We start from the raw sequence: 16192 nt of genomic DNA, 5'->3' as shown, positions 1-16192 counted from the left end.
TTAACGTCTATAGCCATAGTTGACTTCTTTACAAGAACGTGAAAAGTGTCCAACTCTGTTACAGGAGTAACATCGAAGTGAATCACGGTAACTGTTATTCCTTGATGACTTTCTACTGAGTCCACGTGTTTTTGCAAAACTTACAGTCAAATAACTTCCATACAATTCCCTAAATAACAACATTATGAAGAGTAGAACATATTAGATAATTTATATAATTATATTAATAATATAATCATCAATCAACACAACTATATAAAAAAATAAAAATTTATTAAATTTTAACTCACATTCCATTTGTACGCTTTTGGGCTTCAGCTGCATCTTTATCCCTCTTGTAAACAACAAAAGCAAAGCTTGGCCTGGTTCTAGACATCCACACCTCAAGTAATGTACCATACCGTTCAAACTCTTTTTCAATGTCTCGCCTAGTTATACTGCTTCCTACATTCAGTCAATCAATACACCATCATTAACAACTGGAAGATAAATTTATTTATATTTTTTATAATCTAAATTATTCTAACACAGTATAAAACTTTATATACTGATTAACCATAACAGGCACTGCTGTTAATTGAATGGCATTAAACTGCTATCTGAATCACTGAAAATGATTAATTGTGATTATTTTAATACACAATATAATGTGCCTAGTATATTAAAATATGTTAAAAATTATAAGAGAAAAATGTCTGTACTTGTAAAAATGTGAGTTAAATAACATGTGATAAATGATAATACATTTATATATTAAATTTATAATATATAATGTAAATGGTATAGTTCATGAAAATGAAACCCTACTTTACAGCTAAAAAATGGTCAATAAACAAATATGATACTATAAATGGTAATATAAAATAATGAATTGAAGTTTTATATCTGTATGTAATTCAATCTATATGATCAAAGGACATAATGGTTATTAAGAATCAAAACACCCAATGAATACTACTATAATAATAAAACAGAGTTCTTCATATTATAATAAACTCATGAAAATTTTTTCAATAATAAATAATCTACTTATGATTTAATAAATATAATTCATAAGTTTTAGTATTCTAAATATTAATATTTTTTAGTAGATTAACATACTGAATACACAAAAATGCACCTTAATATAGAGAACAAATTAATAAAATTTATAATTAATAATAAAATAGATATATAATTAATATTCAAAACACATCTTCAAAGTATTACCAATGTCTCTGACATGGAGACGGTGTTTGTCGACTGGGGTCTTGCTTCTACTGCGACTGCGACTGTGACTTGATCCCGAACGGCTTCTAGAATAGCTGCGTGAAACCTTACGGCTGCGCGAATGGCTGCGACTTCTGCTCTTAGAGCGACTACGACTCTTACTTCTTGACATGTTTCCCTAAATATGTTAAATAATTATCAATCAAAAATATTTAGCTAAAGGTTGAGTAAAACTTAATATATTACTACAAAATTTCAGAAAGAATTGGCCCCACCCCATCCAATCATCTACTGTAAGTGGAAAAATGTATAAATGATGTAATTGAAAATTGTAAAAAAACATTACGACGATACTTGATGCGCGGAATATATATAAATTTTCATGATAAAAACTTTAATTAAATATATATTTTTTTGATGGCATTCAATAAATTAATTGTTCAACCGGCGTGTTAAATAATTAGAGATTCGGAGTTAAGTAAATTATATTAATATTAGACTAATCCGACTCCGTCTAATCTTAATGATAATTCTTAGTTAAATAAATGGAAAAAGCGTGGGTAAGAAAAAAAATAAATCGTGAATATAAACATATACTTACGTGTTAGTAAATTCGCTAAAGCGTTTCCTACCACACATAAACAACTCGGCTATATAATATTTTGATCTTATTAGGAGGATGTGATTGATAAAATTTCAGTAAAAAGTAAATAATTAGATCGACAACAAAGAAACAACAACTCACAAACAACAGTCAATGTATGAAAATTACAGCGAAATGAAAGAGGAGTGAAATTTTTACGGCTTGCTGTCCAAAGATGTCACTAAAAAGCCTTTACAACACATGAAATTCAATGGAAAAAAAGAATTGTATTTAAATCAAATTTTAATCATGGAAAACTGTACGAAATATTCAGTGTAGCCAATCTTACACATAATTATTAACCATTACAGCGGGAAATATAAACTTAAAGTAACATAATGTAAGAATTATTTATGAGTCAAAATAATAATAATAACAATGACAAAATCCTAAACAATAAGAGATGAACAAGTAGAATTTCCTACTAATTTAAAAAATAATAGTGGATAATTTCTGATCATTGTAAATGATTATTACAATCACCCATAAGTAATCTTGTAAAAATGTATTGATTAAAAGTATTCCAATATTTTTTAATACGCTATAACTTCATTAGTTCGATTATTTTTGAGTTGAGATATTCCATCATCCCTGTTCCGAGCAAATTAATGCAAAAATGTAGAAAATTATATATAATATTATATGAAAATATTTTTTAGAAAGGGCATATTATTATTAGCCTCCTCGAATATTTTTTGCTACACTCCCTATGGTCGATTTGAGGGATTACGGTTAATACCCTCTGTTAGCAGTTGCGTGTCTACATAAGGGTCTACCTAGGGTAGCTTCTTCAAGACACCCCTAATATTTTCAGGAAAGCCATAACCAATAAAGCTCTGGTAAAAATGTTTCTTATGTTATTTATAATTTATTTTCTTGTGTTTATATATATTCTAAGCTTTTAAAAACAAAAAATTTTTTCGAAATAAACTAAATAAAAATGTTTTTCTCTTATTGAACAAAAAATTTTAAAACGCTGAACACGTAATATGTCACTTTCTGTAGGTCTAAATTTTATGGAAGAATAAGAGCCTGAATTAATATTGTCAGTAAATTATTACAATAACTGTACATAGATTATTACTTTAATATACGACAGTACTAATATTACAACTATATTTTTAGATTCTAGTTTATATTCTTCAGCGAGCCTAAAAATATGTATCAAAATACCAAATTGTGGTTATTTATAGTATTTCTCTCCAATACCTAATTAATGCATATTTAAGGATCATTTAAAACATTGATTTCTAATTTTTATCGTACTAATTACATTTTTATATTAATTTTGTGATTAGCAATAGGAAGCCCATGTGAATAAAAAATTAATTTAAAATAGGCTTATTTTTTAAATTTCAATGTATAATGATATGCAACAATAAGTCGTTTGGGATATATAAAAGGAAAAAGGAATCTCACTTTTTGGAAAAAATTTATATATAGTTTTAAAGATATTACGCAAGACATAGTTTAACATTCACTTTGTTTATTTATATTTTAAAAGTAACACGACGAGATTCATTATAATCAATATTTATAAATAATGAATCGAATATCCTGAAACACGACTTTAACAAAAAAAAAAAAAATGGTTTTCGATTTCATTACTTTTAGGCTTTACAGAAAATAACACCTAGCAGCAATAATATTATGTAATGTATTTCACAAATGATAGTAAAATACAGTATTTAACTAGCATTAAAAAAAAATTAAACAGAAAAGGATAAATAAAAATTAAAAAATTTTATTAATGTGTTAATTAATTAATTAATACAAATGATTAGCATCAAATAATAATACAAATATTAATAATTTTAGTGAGTAAAAAAATAAATATAATTTAATGAGAAATGAAAACATTAGTTTAAATCAATAATAAAACATAGTTTTGTAATTTTTAATCTTTAGTCTTATATTATAACTATATAATAAAATTGCTTTTATCGTTGAAATTATTATTATTATACAAATTACATTGATTCATATAAAAGTTTCTAATTAATTTTGTTACTGAATAACATGATAACTAAACAGTAATTCATATGGATAGTAATAACACAAGCACATACTTTAATAAAAACTACAATAACTTAGAATAATGCAATTTCTTATTGCATTATTTTTGAGAGCAAACTGGTATATTGTGTTACTATAACACTACTATAAATTTTTCATAATCAAATAAGTATAACAATTTAATGAAGAATTATGCACATTGGTAAAAGTATAACAAGTATTATTTTTAACAATAAAAAAAATATATAGCTGTTATGTTTAAAATATTCTAATTTAAAGTTGGTATTACAGATTATTGAGAAAAAAATGTGATATTATGTTTAAAGCTTGTACATTTAACACTACTAAAAAAAAGAATAAATATGTTATGCATGCAATATTAGTATATATATATTTAAATATATTCCTTTAAAATGTCAAGAGCTGCTCATTAGGTTATAAGCTTATTAAAAAAAAAAATATTTATATATATACTTGAACACAACTTGTACATGGTATAAAATTTTTTTAAACAATATATATATATAATATATTACTATATATTATATAGTAATAAGATCATAATTTACAACACTAAATAACTAATTTAAAACTATTTGTTTTTACTCATAGATTTAGATAAGTAAAAGAATAATAATTGTAAACAAATTAAGGAACTTATATGATACAACACATATTTGATGAATATTTTACACTATATGAATAAATAACATTCAACTATTATTTTTAATGTAAAGCTAATTTAAAAAATAAAAATATTGTTGACTATAATTTACATATCTTTGGTTATTGTAACTATTAAAATGTTATAAACATGTTTATTTTCTAATTAATAACAATTACTAAATTAAATTTAACAAAAGAGATTAAATAAATAACTACTTACCACTTATTGAAAAAAATTAAAATGTACAATAACAAAAATTAAAAATGTATATATTGTTTTAAAATATTATACCATTAAAAACTCATTAGTCTTAATTATTTACAAAAGAAAACTGATGAAAAAAAATAGAAAGCAATTTGTTTTTCTAAATTATTTTATTAATTTTTTAAAACATAACATCACTATATGATATATGTTGTATAAACTAAGATTATAAAATAGACCACTATAAACTTTTTTTTTTATCACAGAGTTAGCCTAAAATTATAAAATATTAGTTAGGTAATATTTTCAAAGAATAAAAACATGAAAATCTTTATAAACACATGAAAACATTAGATTTGATTATAAGCAAGTACTGTACATTATTTTAGTTAATAATTGATGTATATTTAGTTTGTCATGTATTTTATTAACTATGATATCTTTATAGAACTTATTTAATCGCATAAATATATTAAAGAGCTATTACTGCTTTCAATTAACTATTTTCTAATATTATATATTAATATAATATCACATTTATTAATAAAAATTAAAAATAACAATGAATATTTAATGTTTTTGTTCAAACAATGCAGTCATATCCTTAATACAAAATTGTGTTGTTCTTCCACTAGCACTATGAGCTCTTTGTCGTAATGGGCTGTAAAATTAATTTAAGTTTGGATAATTATTATTATATAAAATTAAAATTATTTAAAAAATATTAATTTAAAACTAAAAATTATTAAAAATGTTTAACTCAAAAAGCTAAAAAACTATAACTAAAAAATTACATGTACACATTTCAGAAACAATGTTACCAATTATCTAAACTAAACACATACTGACATCCCATCGAAAAAAAACCTCCTTATATACCCTTAGTGATCCTATGGACAACCTGTCGGAACAAGAACGTCAACTGGTGACTCTTCACAGAAGAATCGCTGAACTTGAAGGTCTCAATGCGAACAACGGGACACTTGGTGAACCGTCTACTAGCAAAGAGACAGCAACGTCAACAAATGCATACCAGGAGTCGCAAGATCAACTGGGAGCAGTAGCTGACAAAATCTAAGTTTTAAACCCTTGAACAATAGAATTCAATTCACTCAGATAAACCTGCATCACAGGAAGGGGGCCAGTAGTGTATTACTAAGGATCCTAACTGAGAGGCATACAACACCCTTACAAATAGCACTTTTTCAGGAACCATGGATAAATGGTGACCAGATTAAGGGGCTAAATCTAAGGAATTTTAAACTGTTTCATAAACAAGCAGATAAACCAAGAACTTGTATTTTAGTTAATAATAAAGTTAAAGCCAGCTTGATACATAATCTATCTAGTGTAGACTCGACTATTATTAGAGTAACACTAAGTGAATGTAAAAATATTATAGTAGCTTCAGGATACCTACCATATGAGGTCACAGACCAAGGTAGGGACCTAACTATGCTCTTTAATTATTGCAAAAATGAAAAATTAGAACTCATCCTAGGTATGGATGCTAATGCTCACCACACTATTTGGGGGAGCAGTAACATCGACCAAAGAGAATAGGTAATAATGAATCCATTGCTGACTACAGACCTCAGTATACTGAATAGAGGTAGCTAATCTACCTTTGTAATCAGGAACAGGCAGGAAGTAATTGATCTGACAGTTTGCTCAAAAGGGTTACATCAAAAGATAAAAGAGTGGAAAGTGACCTCCGAACCTTCTCTTTCTGATCATAGGCGCTTATGATTCACTTTGAAAATTAACAAAGTTAAGACGGAGTACTCTAGGAACCTAAAAAGAACAAACTGGGACAACTACAGAGCAGATCTTTCTTGTGACCTAAATAACCTTAGTTTAGATTGGGGTCGAGACAGAGTACTAAAAGGGCTGTAAATATACTACAGGATTCCATTGTCTCGGCTCACAAAGAAAACTGTCCTTTAATAGAAATATATTATCATATTTGATGAACACACATTTTCCTGATTCTGTAATTAACAACAGAGAACAGTCACATGATATACAGGACAAACGTGTGACCTGTGCTGATTGGAAACTAACCAGGAAAGTGATAACCTCAAGTGGAATAAGATGGGTAATAAAAGCATTTGGCAGTTTCAAAGCTGCAGGCTGTGATGAAATTTTCCCTGCACTTCTGCAAAAAGGGTTAGAGTTAATTGTACCCCACCTCTGCAAAGTATTAAGGGCATGCCTTGCCTATGGTTATCAATTAGAAAGCTGGCGAAGGTCAGGGTGTTATTTATATCCAAACCTAACCGGATTAACTATTATGAAGCAAAATCCTACAGGCCAATATGTCTTACTTCATTTCAGGGAATGCGGAGAAACTTTAGAATCACTATCAAGGGTCAACAAAGTTACACTAGCGTAGGTAGTACAAGGACACAATGTTGTCACTGGATATGAAAATGCTGACTTTCTAGCCAGGAAAGGAGCAAGGAACACCTATGTTGGACCAGAACCAGTGGTAGGACTCACTGAGCTATAACTCAAAGCGCTACCCAAGAATTGGTGCAGAGAACAACACAGGAAAATCTGGAAGTACTTGGTAGTACCTAGACAATATATAATGTTTATCAAGACCCCCGGTCTACTGCTTGGTGATCTTAATAGCATAACTAGACACCAAATAAGCACTTTGACTGGTTAACTGACAGGACATGGTCACTTGCTTAAACATCTTTACGCAATGGGGGTATCGGAATCACTATTATGGAGGAAGTGTAGAGTAAAAAAACAAGACTCATTCGCACATTATGTGCGAATGTGAAGCCTTGTCCACACTAAAATCAAACTAGTTGAGTAAACATTTTTCTAAAAAAGAAGATATTAAAAACATAAGACCCAGAGAGATACTTAATTTTGCCAGAAAGACAGGACTCTTTAGTCATCCATAGGGGTGACTTGATGATCCATCCTTATACAATGATAGGCATAATGTAATAACACTTAGGTGGGTAAACCGAATCAAGACAATTCGGTATGAGGTGCACACAGTAGACCAACAGGTCTGAGTGCACGTGCATTATGTCCACCTTACTAATAACTAAAACTATATACCCTGAGTGACGTTATCATTAAGTAATATAATCACATTTTGCTAATTTACATAAGTTTAATAATGAATTTTTCAGTGAGCCAAAGTCCTAATTAATTAATTTGTTCTTATTTTTAAATATTTCTAATGCATCCCTTATATTAAATTCTTTGTAATTATTTATGTTTTTAATGGAGTGATTATGTTTTAATAATATTCAGCCACAGGAGATTTATAAATCTCTTGACTATTTTGTGTTTTACTACATTATTATTATCTAATATCATAATCTCATTATTTACCTTATAGATGATGTATCTATATTTGTTTTAAGGATACTTTGATTATTGTTATCAGTAGATNCCATAAGGTATGGTAGATGATGTATCTATATTTGTTTTAAGGATACTTTGATTATTGTTATCAGTAGATATATTACTGTTTTCAATTAATTGATTGACTCTTAATTTTACAAAACCAATGTTTTTTCCACCAATATTTTTTTGACGTTCTAAACTTCTTGTATACCAATCTTTTTTTTCAGTGTTGCTGGTTAAATTTTCTTGTTCGTTATAACTGGTTATTTTTACTAGATTTTTTTCAAGTGTATTTAAATAAGATTTATCATCAGTATTTTCATCTAATGTTTTTAAAGTTTTGGCTCTTAATCTTTTAATAACATCATCATCATTTAATGTACATTCAGTTGTTTTAAAACGCTCACGAAGAGCTTGACGCCGTTCTTCTTTATATCGATCTATTCTTTCTCTACGAAGAGTATCAATATCACTAGAAGATTCAAACATGTGATATTCAGAGTCTAAATTTATGACATTTTCAAATACTGTAACTTGTTTTATCTTATCATCAGAAGGCATATTAAATGTATCTGATGAAACTATAGTATTAATTTTTTGACAGTTATTTCTTAGTCGGCGATTTTTTATCCAGGTTGGACAATTTTTCATTGATTTATTTACATCAAATTTATACATTAATTCTTGTACATTGATAATACTTTCCTTGTTTCCTAAAATAAGTAAAGTCAATCATATAAATAATATTATAGATAAAAATAACATTTTTTTTTTTTTGAAATGAACATTGTAAATGACTAATTTTAAAAGAAAATACAGCATTTTCCTCATTATTTACATTTGAGACAATTTAAAATAATTTTATTTAGTTTTAAGCTAGGAATGTTTCTGGAACATTTTCAAAAATTAAGTTGAAAAGTTCTACATTTTACGTGTATATTTCAGTTTTTGAATCCCCCTGTATAAAGATAAATGGTCCAATTAAAAAAAAAAATAGTATATTCAATGAATAAGATACATATTTAAAGTATTTAAAAAAAAAATCCACATATAATTCAAAAATTTTAAGCTGAAAATTTTAACACAATAGCATGTTTTTCAAGTACAGCAGCCATTTGCACAAAGAAGATAAGTTGTCAAGAAAATTTTCTATTTTAACTTATAGTACATAACAGAAGCTTTATTTTATCATATATTTGAAGATCAAAGTATTTCCCGAAAAATTGAAATAAAAAACAAAAAAAATTTTGAGTTAAAATGAATTTGGATTTTGAGAAAATCTGAGTTTTACTCATTGCTACTTGGAACTAATACTCTAAATTTTAAATAAAAAGTTTTTTGATAGATAAAAAAAATGGTCAATGTGAAGATGATTATAAATTAAAATAATAAACATACAATGTACTTATTACTGTTCAGTTACAGATAATAAGAAAATATTTATTTTATCTAACCTGTGCTACTTGCATTTTCCATTAATTCTTTTTTTATTTGTTTTTCATGTTCAAAATCTCTCCCAATTTTTGATTCAAATTTACAGCAACTTGTTCCAATATTACAAGTGAATTCTTCACCTTCAGTTCTTGCTTGTTCAGCTGGTTCATTATAATCATTATTGGAACTTGATATATCTTGTATTAAAAGTTCTGCTCCTTCATCAGGTATTAAATCACAAACAATGTTTGTAGTAGATTTTTCATAATTATCATACAAGAATTCAGGTTTTGTACATATTTGTAATTTGTTTAACTCTTCACTCTCCTGAAAAAAAATAATAAATAAAATAAACTTAACATAACTATAATTATTTATACCTCTGGAGAAATTGACATTTCATGATGACTAGATTTGTTAGATTCTGTACTAGTGGTCATTAATACTTCATAGTTTATACTATCATTTGATTTTCTTTGTTCGAGTGAATCACCTGAACTGGAGTACTTAGACAAATAAATGTTTTCTTCATTGTTTAAATCATCATTATCTAATATTGAGCTACTTTTATTAAATTGTTCTTGAGTTATGTCTTCTTTTATTTCACAAGGATTTTTTAATAATTTTGGTACATTTTTTTCATAAAATGTAGATAAATTTATATCTTCTGATGTTTTTTGTTTACTTAAAGTATCATGAAGATCATGATTATTGCATGTTTTTGAGTTTCTATATTTTATTTCTTGAAAGCTGTGCCGATCATTAGATAACATTTTATTACGTTCATCACCTTGAAAACTCAAACGGTTTCGAGGTGTAATAAGGAAGATATTTTCTTTTTGTTTAGGAACCTTGAAGTCATCCTGACAACCAAATGTTGTGCAGTATTCACTACAATTTTCTTCTAATAATAGATGATATGAATGAGTTGGAGTAGCAATTGAAGAAAAAGAACTAGTTTCAGTTTTATTATTTTCAATATCAGTCATTATTTGGTCACAACTTAAATGAACATCAACCGAGACAGTCATCTAAAATAGAATGACATAAATAAAGTCTTTGGTAAACAGGATTCTTAAACAGATAAACATTAATTGTTATAATACTATAAAAAACATTGAAAAAAAAGAATATTTATTAAAAATAATTAATAAATGCTTTAAATTTACAATATGATTGTAAATGCTAATTATAGAACAAAATTATCAAGCACATATTACGTGTTCAGGTGATTGACTATCAATAAAACGAATATCAGATGAAGCAAAACGTTCTTCCAAGTACGATAATCGGTTGTTCTTAGTAAAATCATCATTCTTAATAGAGTCACCAGTTTTTTTTTTTTTTGGTGATGGATCATTACTAAGCAAATCTTCTGGGTGTGCTAAAATTGGAAGTCGTTTACTACTGTTATTTAGCTAAAACAAACAATTTTTTTAAGTAACTATCCCTGAATAATAAAAATTTCAATTTACAATGTTGTCATTAATGATAGGAATATTTTCAATGCTTGATCGATCACTGAAAATATTAGTTGTATCTTCATCAGAAAAAACTCTTAAATCTGATTCATCCAAATCAAAATTTACTTGTAAATCACTTAAATCTGTAATTTCATTATTTTTTAATAAATAATTTTTACATGTATTATTTTTATATTTGTTAGTACCTTCTTGACTAGCATGATGGGCTAGTGATTCATCTAACTCTTCTTGATCAGCAAGTTGATCAAAATATGAGTCATGAGAAACTGAACGATTGTGACCATTTATAATAGAACCACATATAAGAGGTGATGAACATGGTGGGGTACTCTTAATTTCTTTAAGCGACATGGTTTCACTAGAAATTTTAGATTTAGGAGAATCTGGAATGTCAATATTTCTTTCAATGGATTTTTCCATACCATTTTTAGACTTCTAAAAATTAAAAATATTTTTGATATTTATTTAATAAAGAATTTATAAGTCTAAAAACCGTGTTTAAATGAAGAGTATAAATGAAGATATCAGCATTTTTTCAGAATTTAACACTAATTTACTAACCATTATTTGTGATACAAGGGTAGAATTAAATTATTTCTATACATATAAGCTGTACACTTTTAGATCATTTTCTATGTATGTTACCATTTAAAAAAATAAAGTTGACACCCTTATAAGTTAAGAAGGATGATTCTAAAAAGTAATTATTAGCTGATAAATTAAGAATTATATATAACTAAAAGAAATCAAAAATTATTTTTCCAATATTGTACAAATATTTTACGAGTAATTGAGTGGTTTATAATAAACCAATCACTATGATATGTAAGAGGATTGGCTGAAAAGTAATGCACGCGTGCTTGTAGTGGAAGAACAAAATATCATAGCGTGCAAATGAATGCTCATTCTATAGCCACAATCTTCCTCTTCTAACATTTGAAATTAAATAACAATCTAGTAAACAGATAATTGTTCATACGTGTTAGAATGGTAACCTAAGCACCTGCTATGTGTATACGCTTGAAGCAATGAGCAGTGATTGAATTTTTGGTGAAAAGAATTAGACTTACAGATACTTTAAGAATATTAAAAGAAAGTATAGGTTCAATTAATCAACTAATAAATTAATTAATACCTTAATAAATGGAAATTTACCACCAGTAATTTGACTACATTAATTTCTCAACAAAAACACATTATTTCTAATTCTACAACTTTAACTTTATTTTTATCTTTAGGCATTTTGAAATTTTTCAGATTAACTGACTGATTTATATAAAAAGTTTTATATACTTAAATTATAAAAAAAACATTTATAACTACAATTTATATTGTTTCTTTTCTGCTTTGATCTTATATGAGTATATACAAATAATCAAAATACTACTTTTATTGTCTAGTTATAAACACTGAGAAATTATGGGATGAAATTACCTAATAGTTTTGAATTTTTTTTTGGTATATTTTTAAATAAATGTAAACAATTTTAGAGGAAGAGATCATAGATTTTTTAAATTAAAAAATAAGGATCACCTAATGTATATACGAGTTATATATACAACTGTTATAAAAATTATTACATTATAATATTTTTAACTTTGTGCAAAAATTCGTTCACAGTTAGTTTTAAAGTTATTTATTGTTTTAATTTGATTTTTTACTATCATTTAATGTATAAACTGATAGTTGATTTTCTACATAAAAGAAAACATTAGATAAGGCCTTAATCACCAAGGCCTTCAAGTAAAAAGAAATTTTAAATGACGGTAATAATATTAAAAAAGTTACTGAAACAACCATTATTAGTTTCTACGCTAAGCCAAATATATAATGAACAAACATCATTGTTTTAAAAATTGATATTACAAAATGCTAAAAAAAAAAATTAACAGACTATAATTATAAAGAATTATTATAAAATAGCAATATTAATTTATAAATAAAATCTTACTGCAGTTTTAAATGGTGTTAAGGTAGGTTCAGATTTTTTACGGGAGGGCATAACACCAAGTGAAACACTACTGCCTCCACGAGTGAAAAATGATTTCCATCTTAAAGGTGAGCGTCTTTTATTAATATTATGTCGTTTTGATGGTAAATCAATGATTGTATGATATTTTTGAGGAAGACAAGAAGGTCCACCACCTAAATTAGAATAAACAACAAAATTTATTTAGTGTACAATTACCCGAAAATTCAAAAATACTATTTAATAAACTAATTTGACAAAAATGTCCATGTACTCTTACCAACTTCTATGTAATTAGTATCACTTTTTTTTACGCGGTTTTGAGCTTCTTCAAGAGTTAAAAGTTTTGTATGAGTAGAAATTGCTAAAGATTTTGGTCTAGACTTTTTTAGAGATCCTATGATATCAACAGTTTTAATAATTTTTACAATATTTACTATTTGCATTTACCTTGTAATGGAGGTAATGAAGATCCAACGTTACATGTTAAACTAAAAATGTACTCTGTATATAAAATTAAAAATTCAGTAACTACTGCTTGAATACCAACACCATGCAAAGCAGCAACACCACTACCAGTTTCTAATTGTTTACTTCTCAGTAAATTTGGTGCCCACACTATTGCAATATTTCTAGCTGTCATTCCAGTTTTTTTACCAAGAGATGCAACTCTAGATAAATGTTTCATTAAATATTCCAAAGTCCTAAAAATAAAACTTCTTAATAAAAATATAAGTAAAACTGAAAAATAAGTTAGTTTCACCTAAAATGAGGTGGGGGTAATTTTTGTACAGTTTCGCGCATTAGACGCAATTTATCTTCTGTACTTTTTTCAGGTATTGCTTGCACAGCATTTACAAAAGAATCATACAACTGGTATGTGCATAATGGATTTGGTAGTTCTCTAAAATATAATTTCAAAAGAGAAGCAACACTATGTATATCTTGTTTTATTGATTCATCTTCCCACAATTCTGGAATTTTATCTTCATCAAAAGTTGATCTAATTTTTAAAAAAAATATTTTAGATTACATCATTTTATATAATTAAAAATAAAAATATATAATCATAGAGCACTCTGTATATAAACTAACCTTAATTTTTGAATATTTGAAGTAACACCAGAAAGTCTGTAAATCCCATCAACAATCCCAAATTTTTCAATAAATTCTGTACAGCTAGTTAAAACATCAGGAACTAAAATATGAATGATAAACTTTTAAACCATGACTATTTCATAAAAATTTAAGTAATAAAAACAATAATGAATGCTTAATATAATTTGCATTTTTGTGGAACTACAAAAATTTTATATTAATTATAGAGGTAAAATAGGTGGAAATAGGTGTACAACTATCATAGAAGTATATGGAAATACGCAGAAGTACAAATAAAAACTAATAATTTTTGGCTTCATGAGTCCATTAGTCAGGTTATGTTTAGGTTCACAATCAATCTAGGTAACTATAGTATGAGAAATTTTATAATATTAATGCTGATAATTTTTTTTAAATAATTATTTAGTTTTCCCGAGTTTTATGATAGTTATTATTGTTTTTTATTAAAATTATTTTCTTTTAAAAATTACTAATTTGATTGTTCCTTCACCAGTTATGCATGTGTCATCAGTGATTTTATAAATTTATACAGCTAGATAAGAATTATTAACTTTAACTATTTATTATTTAAAAAAAAAATAATGTTTTTAAAACTACATTATTTTTATAATTATTTTAAATGTTGAGTTAACATAAAAATCTGTAGCAATATGAAAAACTAATAATTAAAAATAATGTTATAATAATTTCTTTTTTTTGTTTGAAAACATTTTTTTTTAAATTTCTGTCTGGGTAATAACTATTAAAAAACCCAGCACAGTGGGTTGGCGGCACAGTGGGGTCGTGGCATAGTTGGATCAAGTATAATGGTATCTGACAGTGATTAAAATCACTATCAAAAAAGAAACGCTTCGATGCAAATCTTTAGATAGTGTTTAATTTTAAAAAATTGGTGGATTATTCCAAAAGCTTCATAAACTGCTAGTTCCTTATTAATATCCTGATTAAGATAAAGTATGTCGAATGAAAAAGGGATTATTAAAAAATAGTATTTCCCATAAAAAAATTATATTGATCAATACACTTTTCAATAAGTTATAGCATTATAATGTTAAAAATGTAAAAAATAAAATTGAGAATTTTCACACAATAATAGCATTTGGTAGCCATTTTCACCTTGAAGATAAAATAAAGTCCGAAATTTTTTTTTTCCATGATAAAGTATATTACATTAGCTTTAATTTAAGATATATATAAAAGTGTCAGACTTTCCGGAACACTTTCAAAATTTAAGTTGAAAAAGTCAATTTTTTGTGAAAAAGTTGTCATTTTGAATCCCCCCCTGTAGGCAGGTAAAAAGTCAGATTTATAAAAAAAATATACCAAATGATAGGTAAAGACATCATGCATCTACAAAAAAAAGAATTATATTGATCCATACATCTTTCGAGAAGTTATAGCATTATAAAGTTAAAAATATAAAAAAGAATTTTTTTACAAAAATCGTATTTTTTTTATTAAGTTTAATGTCTGTTTTCACCATGAAGATAAAATAAAGTCCGAAATTTTTTTTTACCATTATAAAGTATATTACATTAGCTTTAATTTAAGATATATATAAAAGTGTCAGACCTTCCGGAACACTTTCAAAAGTTACGTTGAAAAAGTTCTACTTTCTATATGCATTTTTATGTTTTGAATCCCCCCTGTATTTAGGGAAATGGTCCGATTTAAAAAAACAGTATGTCGAATGAAAGATCTATATAAATACTACTTCTCATAAAAAAATTGTAATGATTCATACATTTTTCAAAAAGTTATAGCATAATAAAGTTAAAAATGGAAAATACAAAATCGAAAATTTTCACACAAAAATAGCATTCGGTAGCCATTTTCACCATGAAGATAAGATAAAGTCCGAAATTTTTTTTTGTCATGATAAAGCATATTACATTAGCTTTAATTTAAAATATATATAAAAACGTCAGACCTTCCGGAACATTTTCAAAATTTTAGTTAAAAAAATTAATTTTTTGTGAAAAAGTTGTCATTTTAAATCTCCCCTTGTGGGCAGGTTAAGGGTTAAATTTATGAAAAAAATATACCAAATGAAAGGTAATGATATTATG

The 16192-nt window shown here is 26.3% G+C and overlaps 2 protein-coding genes across 2 annotated transcripts in view; both read right to left on the bottom strand.

The window, feature by feature from the left end:
- Positions 1 to 2041, bottom strand: LOC126904975 (transformer-2 protein homolog beta-like). Its single transcript, XM_050684378.1, has 4 exons — positions 1811 to 2041; positions 1210 to 1387; positions 291 to 444; positions 1 to 169 (listed from the first exon to the last, which is right to left on the bottom strand). The coding sequence occupies exons 2-4, from the start codon at positions 1379 to 1381 to the stop codon at positions 1 to 3; spliced, it is 495 nt and encodes a 164-aa protein (XP_050540335.1). The 5' UTR covers positions 1382 to 1387; positions 1811 to 2041.
- A 6112-nt stretch (positions 2042 to 8153) lies between these two features.
- Positions 8154 to 16192, bottom strand: part of LOC126904974 (GTPase-activating protein CdGAPr) — an 11190-nt gene continuing 3151 nt past the window's right edge. Inside the window, exons 7-17 of the mRNA XM_050684377.1 lie at positions 14100 to 14202; positions 13768 to 14007; positions 13455 to 13708; positions 13285 to 13401; positions 12987 to 13180; positions 11221 to 11470; positions 11027 to 11157; positions 10772 to 10969; positions 9932 to 10582; positions 9572 to 9878; positions 8154 to 8830 (exon numbers count right to left, since the gene is read on the bottom strand). Of these exons, the coding sequence (XP_050540334.1) occupies positions 8154 to 8830; positions 9572 to 9878; positions 9932 to 10582; positions 10772 to 10969; positions 11027 to 11157; positions 11221 to 11470; positions 12987 to 13180; positions 13285 to 13401; positions 13455 to 13708; positions 13768 to 14007; positions 14100 to 14202 (3122 nt within the window). The remainder of the gene's footprint in view (positions 8831 to 9571; positions 9879 to 9931; positions 10583 to 10771; positions 10970 to 11026; positions 11158 to 11220; positions 11471 to 12986; positions 13181 to 13284; positions 13402 to 13454; positions 13709 to 13767; positions 14008 to 14099; positions 14203 to 16192) is intronic.

This window comes from Daktulosphaira vitifoliae, unplaced genomic scaffold, assembly GCF_025091365.1.
Source record: "Daktulosphaira vitifoliae isolate Bord-2020 unplaced genomic scaffold, ASM2509136v1 Scaffold_4, whole genome shotgun sequence".
Taxonomy (NCBI): Eukaryota; Metazoa; Arthropoda; class Insecta; order Hemiptera; family Phylloxeridae; genus Daktulosphaira; species Daktulosphaira vitifoliae.
Note: the sequence above shows the minus strand (reverse complement) of the source record. Positions and strands in the feature narration are given on the sequence as shown.